This window comes from Magnolia sinica, chromosome 7, assembly GCF_029962835.1.
Source record: "Magnolia sinica isolate HGM2019 chromosome 7, MsV1, whole genome shotgun sequence".
Classification (NCBI taxonomy): domain Eukaryota; kingdom Viridiplantae; phylum Streptophyta; class Magnoliopsida; order Magnoliales; family Magnoliaceae; genus Magnolia; species Magnolia sinica.
Window position 1 is genome coordinate 49,978,350 of NC_080579.1, and position 14,738 is coordinate 49,993,087.

Here is a 14,738-nt window from a genome sequence, read left to right on the forward strand (position 1 = left end):
AAACGCTTGCCCTTAGAGAGAAAACACTCATATTAACAAACCTGAATCGCGATCGAACTTAAATACCCCGATTTGCACTAATCTCCGCAATATAGTCGGTCGAACCGGATATAAACTTCGGTCGGACCAAACCAACCCAACTATACTTTTCAATAGAACCAAAAATGTGCAAATCTTCAAAGCGTGCAACCTGAGAAACCACCCAGTTTCCGGTGGAACTAAAAATGAATCCGGTCGAACCAAGACAAGATATCTCTGCACAACAGATTGGCAGAATCCAAGGCATCCTGCACAACAATCTCCACCTGACTTACATTCTGCCAAGTCACCCTGAAGACTGCTTATGCAACCTCCACCTTAACGTAGACCGCTCCCTCATTCTCCACCTGGAACGCAACTCCATCCGCACCCTTGTGCCAAGGTGCACAATCTCATCAATGGCTAGTGAGATTGATCAAGTCCAAGCAATGCTTGAACTTCTCTATGGTCACCCGCTTTGTCAACATGTACGCGGCATTCTCGTCCATATGAATCTTCTGAAACAGAATCTCCTGAAGAAATGAGTTCATGTATCTTCTGGAACCTCACGTCGATGTGCTTGGTTCCCACATGATACACCTGATTCATCGTTCGATGGATAACACTCTATCGCAATGCGACTGAATCGCCTCTTGCTTCAACCCGAGTTATCCTATCAGACATTTCAACCACAATGCCTCCTTTGACGCCTTCGTCGTAGCCATATATTCCACCTTAATTGTAGACAACGCTACCGTAGATTGTAGCGTAAATCTCCAACATACCAGTCCGCCTGCTAATGTGAAAACATATCCCGTAGTGGACCTCCTGTTGTCGAGATCACCTACATAATCTGAATCCACGTAGCCTACAACTCCACCTGAAGCTCCATGTCTTCCGAACATGATCCAAGTGTCAACAATGCCCCTTAGATACATGAGAATCCACTTAACAACATTCCAATACTCTTTTCATGGATTCGTCATATATCTACTGACCACACTGACTACTGCCTGTGAAATATCCAGGCTCGTGCAAATCATTGCATACATGACTCCCCACTGCACTCACGTACGACACCCGTGATATATCTAAAATATCATCTTATGTGCTTGGACATGACCTGCCTGACAACTTAGAGTGACCTGCTAGAGGCATGCTAACTGGCTTAACACCTTTCATGTGGAACCTCTCTAACACATTTTGCACATAACCATTCTAAGAAAGCCACAACTTCCCAAACTCTTTATCTCTGTGTATGTCCACGCCTAGAATCTTCTTAGCCTTGCCCAGATCCTTCATGTCAAACTCTTTGCATAACAGAGACTTAAGCAATAGTATCTCCTTCTTGTCATTTGCAGTAATTAGCATATCATCAACGTAAAAATTCAGATGAATGTAGGACCTGTCCTCAAGCACCCTGTAATATACGTAGCAATCATGCTCACACCTGATATACCCAATCTCCACCATGTAAGAATCTAACTGCTTGTACTACTGCCTCAGAGACTGCTTCAGCCCAGACAGTGACTTCTTCAGCCTACACACATAGCCTTCCTTACCAAGCTCTTCAAATCCTTTAGGCTGCCTCATGAAAATGACTTCCTCCAGGTTCTCATGAAGGAATGTCGTCTTCACATCGAACTACTCCAATACCAAATTGGATTCTGCTACCATAGCCAGTAGCACCCTAATTAATGTATGTTTCACAATCAGAGAGAAAACTTCATTGTAATCTATTCATTCCCTTTGCAGGTACTCGTTTGCTACGAGGTGTGCCTTGTATTTTTTGCCCTCTTTTTTCTATTACTGCTTCCTTTTTCCTGAACACTAGCCTGCACCCTATAGCCTCTGACCTTTTGGAAGTTCCACCAACTCCAATGTTTGATTCTTGTGTAAAGATTCCATTTCCTCTGTCATGGTTGACATCCACTTGTCGCCATCCTTTCCAAATTTTGCCTCTTGAAAGATGGATGGATATGTGAACAATGCAAAAGAGACCATGTCCTCAAACCCATACCGAACCGGGGCTTTAATGGTTCTTCTCCCTATTCCTGGCTATACTTTCCTAGGTATCCTGTTGATTGCTTTACTCAGTTTCTTGCTCCTGCCAAATTTCATCTTCAGTAACTTGCTCAACTGGCTCCACCTGCACCGACAATTTCTCGGTCTCACCATGTTTTCCTGACTTCTCTGCAGCGTCCTTGTTGGCCTTCAACATTAATGCCTCATCAAATATGGCATCTCTGCTAATGGCCACCTTCTGAGAATATCCATCCCAAAGCTTGTACCCCTTAACACCTTTCTCATATCTGATAAAGATGCACTTCCTAGATTTGAATCCAACTTCATCCTCTGTCCACTCTGCATGTGGACGGTATGCTGGACACCCAACGATCCTCATCCCTAAGTAATCGGTGTCCTTGCCCGTCCAGATTTCCTCTACAACCTTGGAGCCTAGCGTTGTAGATGGTAACCAATTCACAATATAGCATGCCATGTTAACCGCAAAAGCTTTTAGACAGCCCCGCATGCAACCGCATACTTCTCACCCTCTCCAACAAAGTTCTATTCATTCTCTCTACCACCTTGTTCTACTGTAGGATCCCTAGAGTTGAGAAGTGCCTTGTGATGCCTTGTTCCTTGCAGAATTCCATGAATCTCGCCTCTCTATACTCTATACATTTATCTAAACTCAGACACTTAACTTGTCTCCCAGTTTGCTTCCATACTTCCGCCTTCCATTACTTGAACTTGGCAAACACCTCAAACTTGTGCTTTAAGAAGTAGACCCAAAACTTTCTCGAGTAATCGTCTATGAAGCTCACAAAATATCATGCCCATGCTCCTCCCTTAAACGGTACGGTCACTAGCCCTCAGACATAGGAATGAATATAGTCGAGTACCCCGTTGTTAGTATGTGTAGCAGTCTTGAACCTTACCCCGTATTGCTTCTCATAGATGCAATGCTGATAAAAATCCACCTTGCACGCCTTGACTCCATTCAACAATTTCCGTTTATGGGGTTCCATCATGCCTCTCACTCATATGCCCTAGCCGCACATGCCACAAATTAGTGTCATCTGTGTCGGATTCTGCATGTGAGGTGGTAGCGCCCTCACCCTATAACCGTGCTCCCAACCAACTTGTACAAATTTCCTTTCTTATGTCCTTTCATTAACATCATTGCACCTATGATGACCTTGATTACATCGCTAGATGCAGTGAACGTGCACACGTTCGTATCTAAAACCCACAGGATATTAAATTTTTCTTCAGATCCGGGACATGCATGACATCACCTAGAGTTCATATGACTCCATCAAACAACCTTACCTTGATGGTCCCTATTCTAATGGCCTTGCATACTGCGTCATCCCCCATCAGAACACTCCCACCATTATAAGACTTGTGGGAATCGAACCAGGTCCTATTCAGGCACATGTGATACGAACATCATGAATCGAGTATCCATGTATCTGAGAGATGACTTGTACCTGAAAAGACTGATGAGAGGTCTCATTCTAAGCTCTCTTTTGCTACACTAACCGATTCACCCATGTTATTTTTACCCTTGCTTTCCAAGTCATCCTTCCGTTTCCGACAATCTCTTGAAATGCCCATTTATGCCACAATAGAAGCATCTATCCTTTGCTTTCGATTTCGATATAGACTTTTTCTCCCTGTCGGACTAAGATCGCTCTATGGATCTCCCATGTCTTTGACCCCCTTTCGTGACTAACCATTCCACCTGAGAGTCCCCATCACTCGATTTCTACCTCACCTCGTTGGAAACGAAAGCCGTGGTGATCTCTTCTAGCTTTCATTGTATTCTTCTCATACAGTAAAATAGTGATGAGATGGTCATATGATGTGAGAAGCGATGCTAGAAGTATCATCGCTTTGTCTTCTCCCTCGATCGTCACTCTAAGCCTTAACAACCTGCTACATACCTTCGTAAACGAGTTCATGTGCTCCACAAGATCGGATCATTCCTTCATCCGCAACCCTAAAAGTTGTTTATTCACGAACAACTTATTTGTGAGGGACTTAGCCATGTATAGGTCTTCTAATTTCCTCCACATCTTCATGAGAGATTCCTCATCTAGAACGTTGTAGATGACTTAGACAAATGGTGCTCATAGCCTTCTCCTCGAGTTCGCTCCAGTCATCATCCAACATCTTCTCCGATTTGGTCTCCAACAACGCCTTGCTCAACCTTTGTGATACTAGAATATCCTTATAACCATCCGCTGCCACAAACTGAAATTGTTATTTCCATTAAATTTTTGTATATCGAATTTCAACCCTGACATCTTCGTTGAATTCTCGAACATCCTTAGAGTTGACTCTCTAATACCACTTTGTTGAAATTTTGGGCCTATAATCTCAATGTCCACTTTCTTTCAAATGATGATGTTTGTTAACCCCACAAACTTTTATAGCCCAGCCCCTATACATGCCAACAAACATTCCAACTTAGCACACACGTGTATGATCGAAGCAACCCATTAGGTGGGGGTCACCATGTTGGTGCTCCAGCCTGAACTTTAGGCAGGCCACTTCATTGCTACATCCACCAGTGCAAGACACAAATGGTGACCATCCTAATCTCTGGACCATCACATTAACATGGTAGGTCTTGCCTGACTTATGGTATGGGTCATGCCATGCACGGATGTTGAAATTTTAAGCCCTCAACAAACCCAAATCAACCTTAGGTAATAGAAATTCGGATATCGTACTGCCATTAATCTGTGCGCTTTACGAAAGCACGCTCAACGAAGATAGAACAATCAAATAAAGCAAAATAACCAAACAATAAAGCAAGCAACCACAGAACACAAGATATTTAACGTAAAAAACCCTTGCAAGAAAAAACCACGGCACAAAGCGATAGAAATCCACTATAATTAAAGCCTTAGAGATTTCACTGCTCACCTTCTTCAATTACAGACGAAACTCGAATCTCTCCTTACAATGCGCACCTAGGAAAACCCTAGTATAACACCCCATACTTTTCCAGTACCAGGGTGTTACCATGAAGGCCCAACTTAGTGTAAACATAAATCTAGCCGGTTTAAATGTTCAACTTCCTGCTAGCCTAAATCCAATCGTTGAGTATAATCGCCATTCATAGATCGAACCATCCACCCGTTGAATTTCAAGTTAGACCATCACATCATCTGAAAAACCCACTTTTAGGATCTCGATCTCCTTAATAGGTAGATGGAACCGTCCACCTTATACTTAGAAGCTTAGATCGTGAAATCCACCATTCATTCGACCGACAACCTCCTCTAAGATGACTTGGGTACTTAATTAAACAAAATAGTCATCAAACTTTGAAAGCAACAGTGTAAGTATATCCACACTAGCCCAAGAACGTTTAAGATCATTGATGATCAAATATGAACATAATCAGATCGTTGAATCATCAGATATCATTAGATATAACAAAAAATCACCTGACGCGATCCACTTGAGCTCTTGCCAGGGGTCCTAATTGGACCTATAGAACTTGGTGGATGGAGCGGATTGGTCGAATACATCTCTGTGGGCCCCACACTTAGGGTGCGTGTGCACAGCCACAGTGCACCGAACCCACCTGCTTAGTCAACTGGGTTTGACCCGAAGACCACCCAAAAAAGAGAGGATTCCTTTCTCTCTCCCACTTTTCCCGCCCGATCGGGATTCGAACGGACGTCGTTCGCGAGCATGATCTGTGGCCCACCATGATGGCCTGCTCAACTAATCCAAACTGTCCATCATGATTAGAGCATGAATCTAACCAAACTTAGGTAGTTCCACACGTAGCTGCATGTGTACGAGCGCACAATGCAAGCATATAGCACGTGAGCAGAATCGAACGGACAACGTTCATTGCCGATCAGCTGTGACCATCATCTTCTTGTTTGGAAGATTTGAATCACCCATCGTGTTTGGGCGTCGATTTCGACCAAACCCTGGCTAGTTCTACACATTGAAACATACGTGTGTCCACGATTTTCAGCACAAGCAGGGAGTGTGATCGGCATCTTCTGAAAACAAAAACCGAACTTGGTTACCACGCTGGCGATCCTCGTGTAGTAGGAATCCCCTTCGATCCTAGCCTTTCGTTTTGGAGTTATCTTGACCGTAGAGGTACCTAGTTGTTAGGGTTTTGTAGCAAGCACAAAAGGCAGAAAGAATCTTTCCACTTCTGGCAATATATCGCCCTAAGCATGATCCGAGCTGTAGGATAGCCTTTCAAACCATCTTGGATGTTCATTTTGAACTAAACAACGAGTCTAGAAGCCCCTTCTTAACGATTAGGGTTCCCAGCTATTACTTGCATCTCCCTTGTCGCCGCTCGATGAAATCCTAACCTATCAAGATATCCTTTAGGTTCGTCCAAAAGGTGGGCCCCACAGTGACCAGTGGACTAATCCAATCCATCCACAATGCATGGATCGAAAGATAAACCTTTGGATCATATTCTGCCATGGACACTCGAGTCATCTTCTCCGTTCATGCGGAAAACCCACCCGCTTGTGATGGGACCCACTTGCTGATCTAAAACGTCCATGAGGTGGGTTCCTTAGCTAGAGGTTCATTCCAATAAGTAGATGAGTATCATGCATTCAATTTGTGCAGAAACAACTTGTACGAGTTGTGCTTATATTACGGCATAACTAATCCCTTGATTAGTTGGGATAGTAGCCTTTAGAAATGAATCATGAGAGGCTATAAAGGGTCCCTTTCGCTAGGGCAAGATGTCTCAAAACCCTAGAAAATCGGAGGAAAACGAAAGTTAGAAAGAAAGAATGAGTGCGTGAGTCGGGTCGTGCCACACCAAGTCTGCTTCAACCGAACAAGTTGCACTTTGGCCGTCGAGTCTGGGGCTTGACTCACCGTGCTGGGTGAGTTCAATCACGTCCAAGGTGTTGGACGCTCCTACATAGAGAGAGAGGGAAGGAAGATGAGAAGAGAAGAGTGATAAAGGGAGAGAGAATGGCAGAGTAGCGGTTCAACTGGGTCTTGACTCGTGACTCGATTCAACAAAGTTAAATCTAGCCCCTAGTTGGCCAAGTAATAAGAGGGAGAGCGAGAAAGAAGGAGAGGAAAGAAAGGAGGAAGAAGAGAAGAAGGATTTAGAGAAAAGGAAGGAAAGAAGAAGAAAGGAGGAGTTGGATCACTACTGAGTTGAGTCAACTCGTTGGGTTTACTCAGTCGAATTTTTAGTTAGAGAGGAGACTCTAGTGTGACCCGAGTTGTTACTGGATGTTCCAGCAGCCATCGAGATGAAACAGGAAGGAGTTAAAGAAGAAGGAGAAGGGGAATGACGGGTTGCTGCTAAGTCAAGTTCAACTTAGCCGAGTCACTCGATTATTTGTCGGATTCCTGTAGCAATGAGTACTTCTCTAAGTTCGTTTTTGCATCAGTTGCAACTACTCCCTATGAGAGTTCGTGTCAAGTCGCCTAGTTGAGTTACCAAGTTGAGGTAAATTGAAACCCATTTCATTTGTTTGCTACTAAGTTGACTCAACGAGTTTTCACTGAGTCTATTGTCCATAATAAGATGATTATTAGCAATTTTCCTTAATGTTTTGATTGGGTCATGGCCGCATGTGTATCGATCAGATTTGACTCTATCGGGTTGCAGTCACGTGTCATCTAACAGGCCACACATCTAAGTTATTCAATCGAAGTGAGGATTCCCCCTTTAAGCTTTCGACTTAAATTCGTTAATCTTGATATAGATGATGTTTTAATCTCTTACATTTAATATCTCCTGAATTACTTGATTAATCTACTTGTCTCACTATGCGAAGATGCTAATCTATTGCGGAATTGACTCTTGAATTAGATAATTGACATGTCTCTTTAATTTTAGTAAGCATGAATGATTTGATTGGCACATGTTATCTCACGTTACAAAATTTGTTAATCAATTAGATGCTTGCCACTTGTGATTACTTTATGATAATTTTGGAGGTCCTCGAACTAATATGCATTTTTAATAGATTGAATGGAATTTGTTGTGGATTTAACATCTCGCGGATCATTTGCATCTATGCGGCTTTTGGGGATAACACATGTGGCTTTGATAGAATATTTGCACTTTTGAGACTTGATGGTTCAATTTGTATAAACTTGTTGATTTTCAGATCATTTTGTGGAGTTTTATATGATTTTCAGGTGAAGTTGAAGTTGGGGAGGCCCTTTCCAAGATGCTGATCAATGGGCAAGATCGGGGCACTTTGCGCGGGATAGCGATGCCTGGGATAATGCATCCTATTACGCATATTCAGTTCGCTAATGACACGTTAATTTTCTCTGAGGCTTCAAATCCTTTTATCGAAAATCTCCACACAGCGCTGCGATGTTTTGAAGCCGTATCTGGCCTCCGGATCAATATGAGGAAATCCAAGTTGCTTGGGATCAATGTCCCTCCTGTAACGCTGCAATCTTTTGCAAACGTTCTTGGTTGCCACGTCCAATCCTTTCCTACGATGTTTGTCAGCCTTCCCCTTTCAGTGGGCGCCCCTCCGAAACTTATGTGGGACAGGGTTATCAGTAAGTTCCATAGATCTCTGGCCATTTGGAAATGCCGTTATCTGTCTTTGGGAGGTCAATTAACACTTACCAAAGCAGCTCTCACTAACCTGCCGATATATTTCATGTCTCTATTTGCTTGTCCGACTGAGGTTTTCAAGGCCATTGATAAGATCAGAAGAGATTTCTTATGGTACGGAAAGGAGAATTAGAAGAAATTCCATCTGCTGGATTGGCAGGAAGTTTGCAAAGGATTCCAAGAAGGGGGTGCCAATGTCAAAAATCTCAAATTTATGAACAAGGCCCTTTTAGGAAATGGTCTTGGAGGTTAGGTGTGGAAAAAAATTGCCCTGTGGTTGTTAATTATCAAAGGGAAATATGGCACTTCTCCAGGGGACTGGTGGTCTAAGGAGTCTTCGTTTTATAAGGCGTCTCATATTTGGAAAGAGATCTTGCGGGCTAAATCTGTTGTTTGTCAGAATTGCTGTTTTGAATTGGGAAACGGAGAATCTATTCGCTTTTGGGAAGATTTATGGGTGGGAGAAGAGGCCCTCAAAACCCGATTCCCCTCTATTTACTGGCTGGCCCCCGCTAAGAACGTCTTTATCAGTAGATGCTTCCCTCTTTCGTTTGCTCACGTGATCTGGGACATCAGATGCAATAGGAATCTAAATGATAACGAGGCTTCGGAGTATCTGGCTCTTCATGATTGCCTATCCAAATGCATGCCTATCCTCAACCAACCCGACAGTCTTGTTTGGAGGCTCGAAAAATTTGGAACCTTTTCGGTCAAGTCCATCTACTCATTCATATGTGCTACGTCCATTCCAACTCACGACGCCTCCCCTTTTATTTGGAAATATCAAGCGCCCCCAAAATTCATCTGCTTCACCTGGCTGGCGGGTCGCAATAGAATCTTAACCGTTAATAACCTTTCCAGGAGAGGTATGTAGATAGCTAATGCGTGCCTTTGCTGCATGCGGGAGGCTGAATCTGTGAACCATTTGTTGGTTCACTGCTCCTTCATAGCCCAAATTTGGGCAGATTTCTGTCAGGCTTTCTCCATCAGTTGGTGCGTCCCGCATTCAGCTTCCAGCCTGTTATCATCTTGGCATGGTCTCTGATGCAGGACATGAAAATTAAATATGATATGCGAGATTTCAGGCTTAAGATCACGTTAGTTCAGAAACAATTACACAAATTCCATATCCCATATGAAAGTCCAAACATTCAATTAAGGGGAATCTATGCGGGTCCAGGCCTACATATGATAGGGGCTGGATCAATAAAAATTATGAACCAAACGATACTCAAAGATAAGAAATAATCATCCACACATGCATAGTAATCAGGCCCTAATCCAAGGGATTCACCAATTTCAAATCAAGGAACCCTAGGGTAAGAAAATGGGCATAAAATTAGAGATTTGAGTAATTTAGAGTTAGGTTTAGGGATTTTGGGTGAAAGCGGAGTGAAAGAGAGGAGAGAGACGAACCAGAGAAGTACCGCACGCGTGAACAACAACAATGGTCCAGACATACATGCGTGTGATATTGGCCGCACGTGTGAGGCCCACTATTCAGAAAAAGGTCACCTTGGCCCCGATTGGTCAAGGATGGACTCCAAAACCCCCAAATCTCAGCTCGATCCGATGTACGGTTTGTGCGTGGTGTTCCGCCGAAGTTTCAGCCCTCCTGTAGGGCCAGATTCTGAAATTCTGTTGTGGGGAGGAGAATTGCTGCAATAGATGATTGATTCGAAGTGTAGATGATGGGGTGAGATGAGAAATGGATGGTAGAAGATGGATAGTAGAGATGACAATGGATGAGGGTGAATCAGGATAGATGTGGCTTCGCACTATGGTAGTTAATCCTTCGATGAAGGAAGGGCTTTGCACCCAATTACGCTTCACAACTCAAAGAGTAGGAAAACGCAGAATTTTTATTAATCTTCAATCCTCTAAAAAAAAAGCTACAAGGGGTGCCTATTTATAAGAAAACCCTATACCCCAAAACTCGCGCCATGTGCGTAACCTATTACTTGGCAATGGAGTAAACCAAAATAAAAACTAATCAAAAAAATCTAAAGCACCCATGATGTTCTAAATAACATTAATAAGCAAAACCTAAAATATGAAATCAATCTGACTAGTGGGCCACGATCATGAGATCCCATGATAGGCTTTTCTTGACTAACGGACCCACTCTTTTGAATCAAAACTTCGTCTTCTAAGTAGGAGGCCCTCCCTGGACGTCGTCATCGATCCAGATCGACGGTGGGACCCTCCTTCTGGCGTACGTGCGTAGGGGGGGCGGCGTGAGTGCGCGTGTGCGCGTGATGTCCCCATCAGTCTCAAACTAGATAAGAAGAGATCTATCACTTGGCACATGGCCATCTTGGCTATCTGGTGGTCTGTGTGGGAAGAGAAAAATGACAGATGCTTTAATGATACCTCTTCAGGTACTATGATTGTGGGTTCCAGGGCTAAGAAAATGTTGATCGAATGGGCCAGTAATGTTATAGAGTTACACTCTAATGATTTTTCATTTCTAGGTTTTTAGTGGCCTTTTCTGCTACCTCAGCAGATTGGGTTCAACTTTTGTTGTTTCCTTGCTTTGTTTCTCTTGTTTTTAATGAAATCGTTGCTTTAAAAAAAAAAAAAGAAGTTGAAGTTCATATATGGATTTTCTAGTCACCTCTAGGAGTTCATATGATTTCCGAGTGATGCCAGATTTCACGTGTTGATTCTCTCTTCATCTTGCAGAGTTCACTTGTATTGTGATTTCCGGGTGAAGCTAAAATTCATTTACTGATTTTCTAGTCAACTTACGGAGTTCACGTACAATGTGATTTCTTAGTGAAGCAACTATTTGAATGTTGATTTTCTATTCATCTTGCGGAGTTCACTTGTATTGTGATTTTCGAGTGAAGTTGAAGTCCACGTGTTGATTTTCTAGTCACCTTGCAAAGTTCATATGGTTTTTAGGTGAAGCTAAAGTTCATTTATTGATTTTCTAGTCACCTTGTGGAGTTCTATATGATTTTCGGGTGAAACGGAAGTTTACTTGTTGATTTTCTAGTCAACTTACAGAGCCCGCGTATAATGTGATTTTCGGGTGCAATAAGAGGTCGTATGTTGGTTATCTTACTATCTGGATATATTCACTCGTGTTGCGATTGCTACTACATTCTCCTAAAGGTAAAATTATATTGGTTGGCTATATTTTTTAGTATATGATCATAATTTCAAATTTCATTGTTTAATATATCTTTTTATATGTCTTGTGAACTATACTGGATTATGAATAATGAATGTGTAATCTTAGAAGGTATTCCTCACTGCCATGGCCATTGATGCTATCAAAACGTATCAGTTGATGCAGGTGTAGAGCAAGCCGATGCGGTTCACTTGGTTGCTAGAACAGATCAGGCAGTTGAAGAGCTAGACAAGGTCCCAATGGGACATTGAGCTTCATTATTAGTTGATAAATTTCTATTTTTTAGTAGTGTACTTTCGGTATTTGGGTTGTATAAGTCTTGTATGGGCACTCAATTTGGATTTCTTATTATGAATGAAAATTTTTTACTCAATGCACAGTTTACTCCGCTAATAATTGTTGCTAACTCTGATTGATGATAAGATTGTTTAGATTTAGACTTTAAATTCCAGGTTAACGCTCGATTTTTCGAAAAACGAGCACTATACTCGGGTTTCAAGAACCAGGGTGCTACACCTAGCCCCTTGAGAAAATCCCTTCCCAAGCCCTTACAAGCGTTTAGAACCCTCTCACCTACGCAAAACCCTTGCCCTTAGAGAGAACACTTGTATTAATCAGCCCTAATCGCGATCGGACTTAAATACCCCAATTTGCACTAATCTGTGTAACATGACAGAACCAACCCGACTGCACTTTTTGGTCAAACCGAAAATGTGCAAATCTTCATAGAGTGCAACCTAAGAAACCACGTAGTTTTTTATGGAACCGAAAATGAATCCGGTCGAACAGAGACAGGACATCTCTGCTCAGCAAATTGGCAGAATCCAAGGCATCCTGCACAACAACGGAGATTATACATGCCAAAAGAACTAGAATATGGTAGAGACATCACTCCATAGTAGAGAGCGGCAGGGTGATGTATCAATCGGATCCATCAATCTACAAAGTTCTTGTTTCACAAAAATCCTACGTATCAGACAATCTTATGCATCAATTTTTTTCAACAAATCCCACTGAATATGCTAATTATTTTCATTTTATATGGTCTCTTACTGGGCCACCAATTAGATGGATAAGATTTACTAACACATGTAAATTTTGAAACAATAACCATGCTAGGGTCCAGTAGATGGATGGATCCAATAAATGTTTTGCCCTGCCAAGTTCACCGTGGAGAGATGGTGCTACCGGTAGGGGTACAAAAAGGGTTGAGGGTCGACCTGAGCCCAACCCGACCTCAAGAGACCAGAAGTCTAACTTGATGCGCCCAACCCAACCCGAAGTCCTCTATACCCGACCCAAATATGATTATTCCCAACCCGACCTGAATTTGCTTGACAAGAACCCAACCCAAATTCAAATCCGGTTGGCTTTTTTTAATCCGAACCCAACCCTACCCAACCCGAGAACCGTGACAACCCAACCCATCCCGAACTCGGGTTGGACAACCCAAGTTGCAGCCCTAGATACCATATCATCTCTCGTACATGAATTTGAGATTATAAAAGTAGTAACAGAACACACCTGGTAACAGTAACAATAAATCTAGAAAAACAAGAAAGAGAGGAATTGGTGGAGAGAGAGAGAGAGGACCGCAAATCCGATGCCGAAGGCCCACTGGTACTGAACAAAGAAACCAAAGGCATTCCACTGAGGACCCTCCCAGAAGTCAGGCTTATCACCTGGAAGCTCCGGCATGACAAACCCGTCATCAATATTGACGGCAGAGGCGTCTCCTCCTCTGTCTTCAGGAAAAGGAGCTGGCGTCGTCTTGAGCTGCTCTTCTTCTCGGGGGGATGTGGTGAGGCCGCTCTTCTTAGTGCGAGACGAAACCCTTCTAGCCCTAGCTATGTGCGTTTCAGAAGTTCTCCCAACAGAGATAGGAGAGAGAATGGTAGGATTTCGGGGGCGGAAAGAGCAGATTGTGAGGAGGTGGGTTGGGTGGCTGCTGCTACTGCTGCCGATGTGTAGAGCCATCTTCTATTCAGAGAGACAGAGGGGGGAAGTGGGAGGTGGCCGTTTTGAATTTAGTATTGTTTGGAAGGGGTTTGAACCTGATTGGACTCTGGATAGGGGAGTCATTCGGTACTCCGGCTGGGTATGATCCTTGATACGCAGGCACTAAGAAAGGGTAGTACGGCTGGTTACGATGCTTGACACGCAGGCTACTAAGAAAGGGGTGTCCGGCTGGTTACGATGCTTGACACGCAGGCACTAAGAAATGGTACCCGTGACATAAATTAACCCAGATTAAACTGACTAAATTGGGTAATTCAGTGTCATTAAGCTACAATAAGGCGACTTTAATAATGCAAACATCTGGTGCGTGTATACCACGTGAAGAATCTACCACAGCATTTTTCTGAGGACAGACTTTACATTTTTTTCTTTTTTCTTTTTTCTTTTTTATGAAGGTAAGCATGTGGTCTTAGCGTCCTATAATGATTTATCTGAAAATCAATTTATTTGTTTGAAATCAGTTCCTGAAAGTTGTTAAAGACAGTTCGTTGTTATATTTTGTTTAGATGTTTTTTGGATGTCAGAATTTGAACAAAAACATTTTATTAAAGGACTGTAATATGATGTAGTTACTAACTCAATTTCACATATACAATTTTGTAAGTAACCAGTACTTCATGGTCCACCTTCAATTATAAACTTGTCCTACTTAGCGCTACCATAAGACCAGCTATGAGACGAGAGTAGCAGGTTGGGTCTATTCGAAAAAAAAACTTACATGCCCCGAGCAGGCATATTGACAACCTTAGTCCCATTCTTTTGTTGTTGCTGTTTTTGTTTTTTTTTTTTCTTTGGAAAAGGTAAATTGATGCTGCTCAAATATTATTATGAAGAAACTATTTAGAAGATGGCCCATCAATTTTTTAACATTGAACTTACACATTTGACAATGTGCATCGCACATCCACGTCTACTTAAATATTTATCAGCTTTTGAAACTACAAT

The 14,738-nt window shown here is 42.5% G+C and overlaps 1 protein-coding gene across 1 annotated transcript in view; it reads right to left on the reverse strand.

Moving 5' to 3' along the window:
• Positions 1–13,781, reverse strand: part of LOC131251339 (uncharacterized) — a 28,275-nt gene extending 14,494 nt beyond the window's left edge. The window contains exon 1 of the mRNA XM_058252022.1: positions 13,368–13,781. Within this exon, the coding sequence (XP_058108005.1) occupies positions 13,368–13,751 (384 nt within the window). The 5' untranslated portion in view covers positions 13,752–13,781. The remainder of the gene's footprint in view (positions 1–13,367) is intronic.
• Positions 13,782–14,738: the final 957 nt, after the last annotated feature.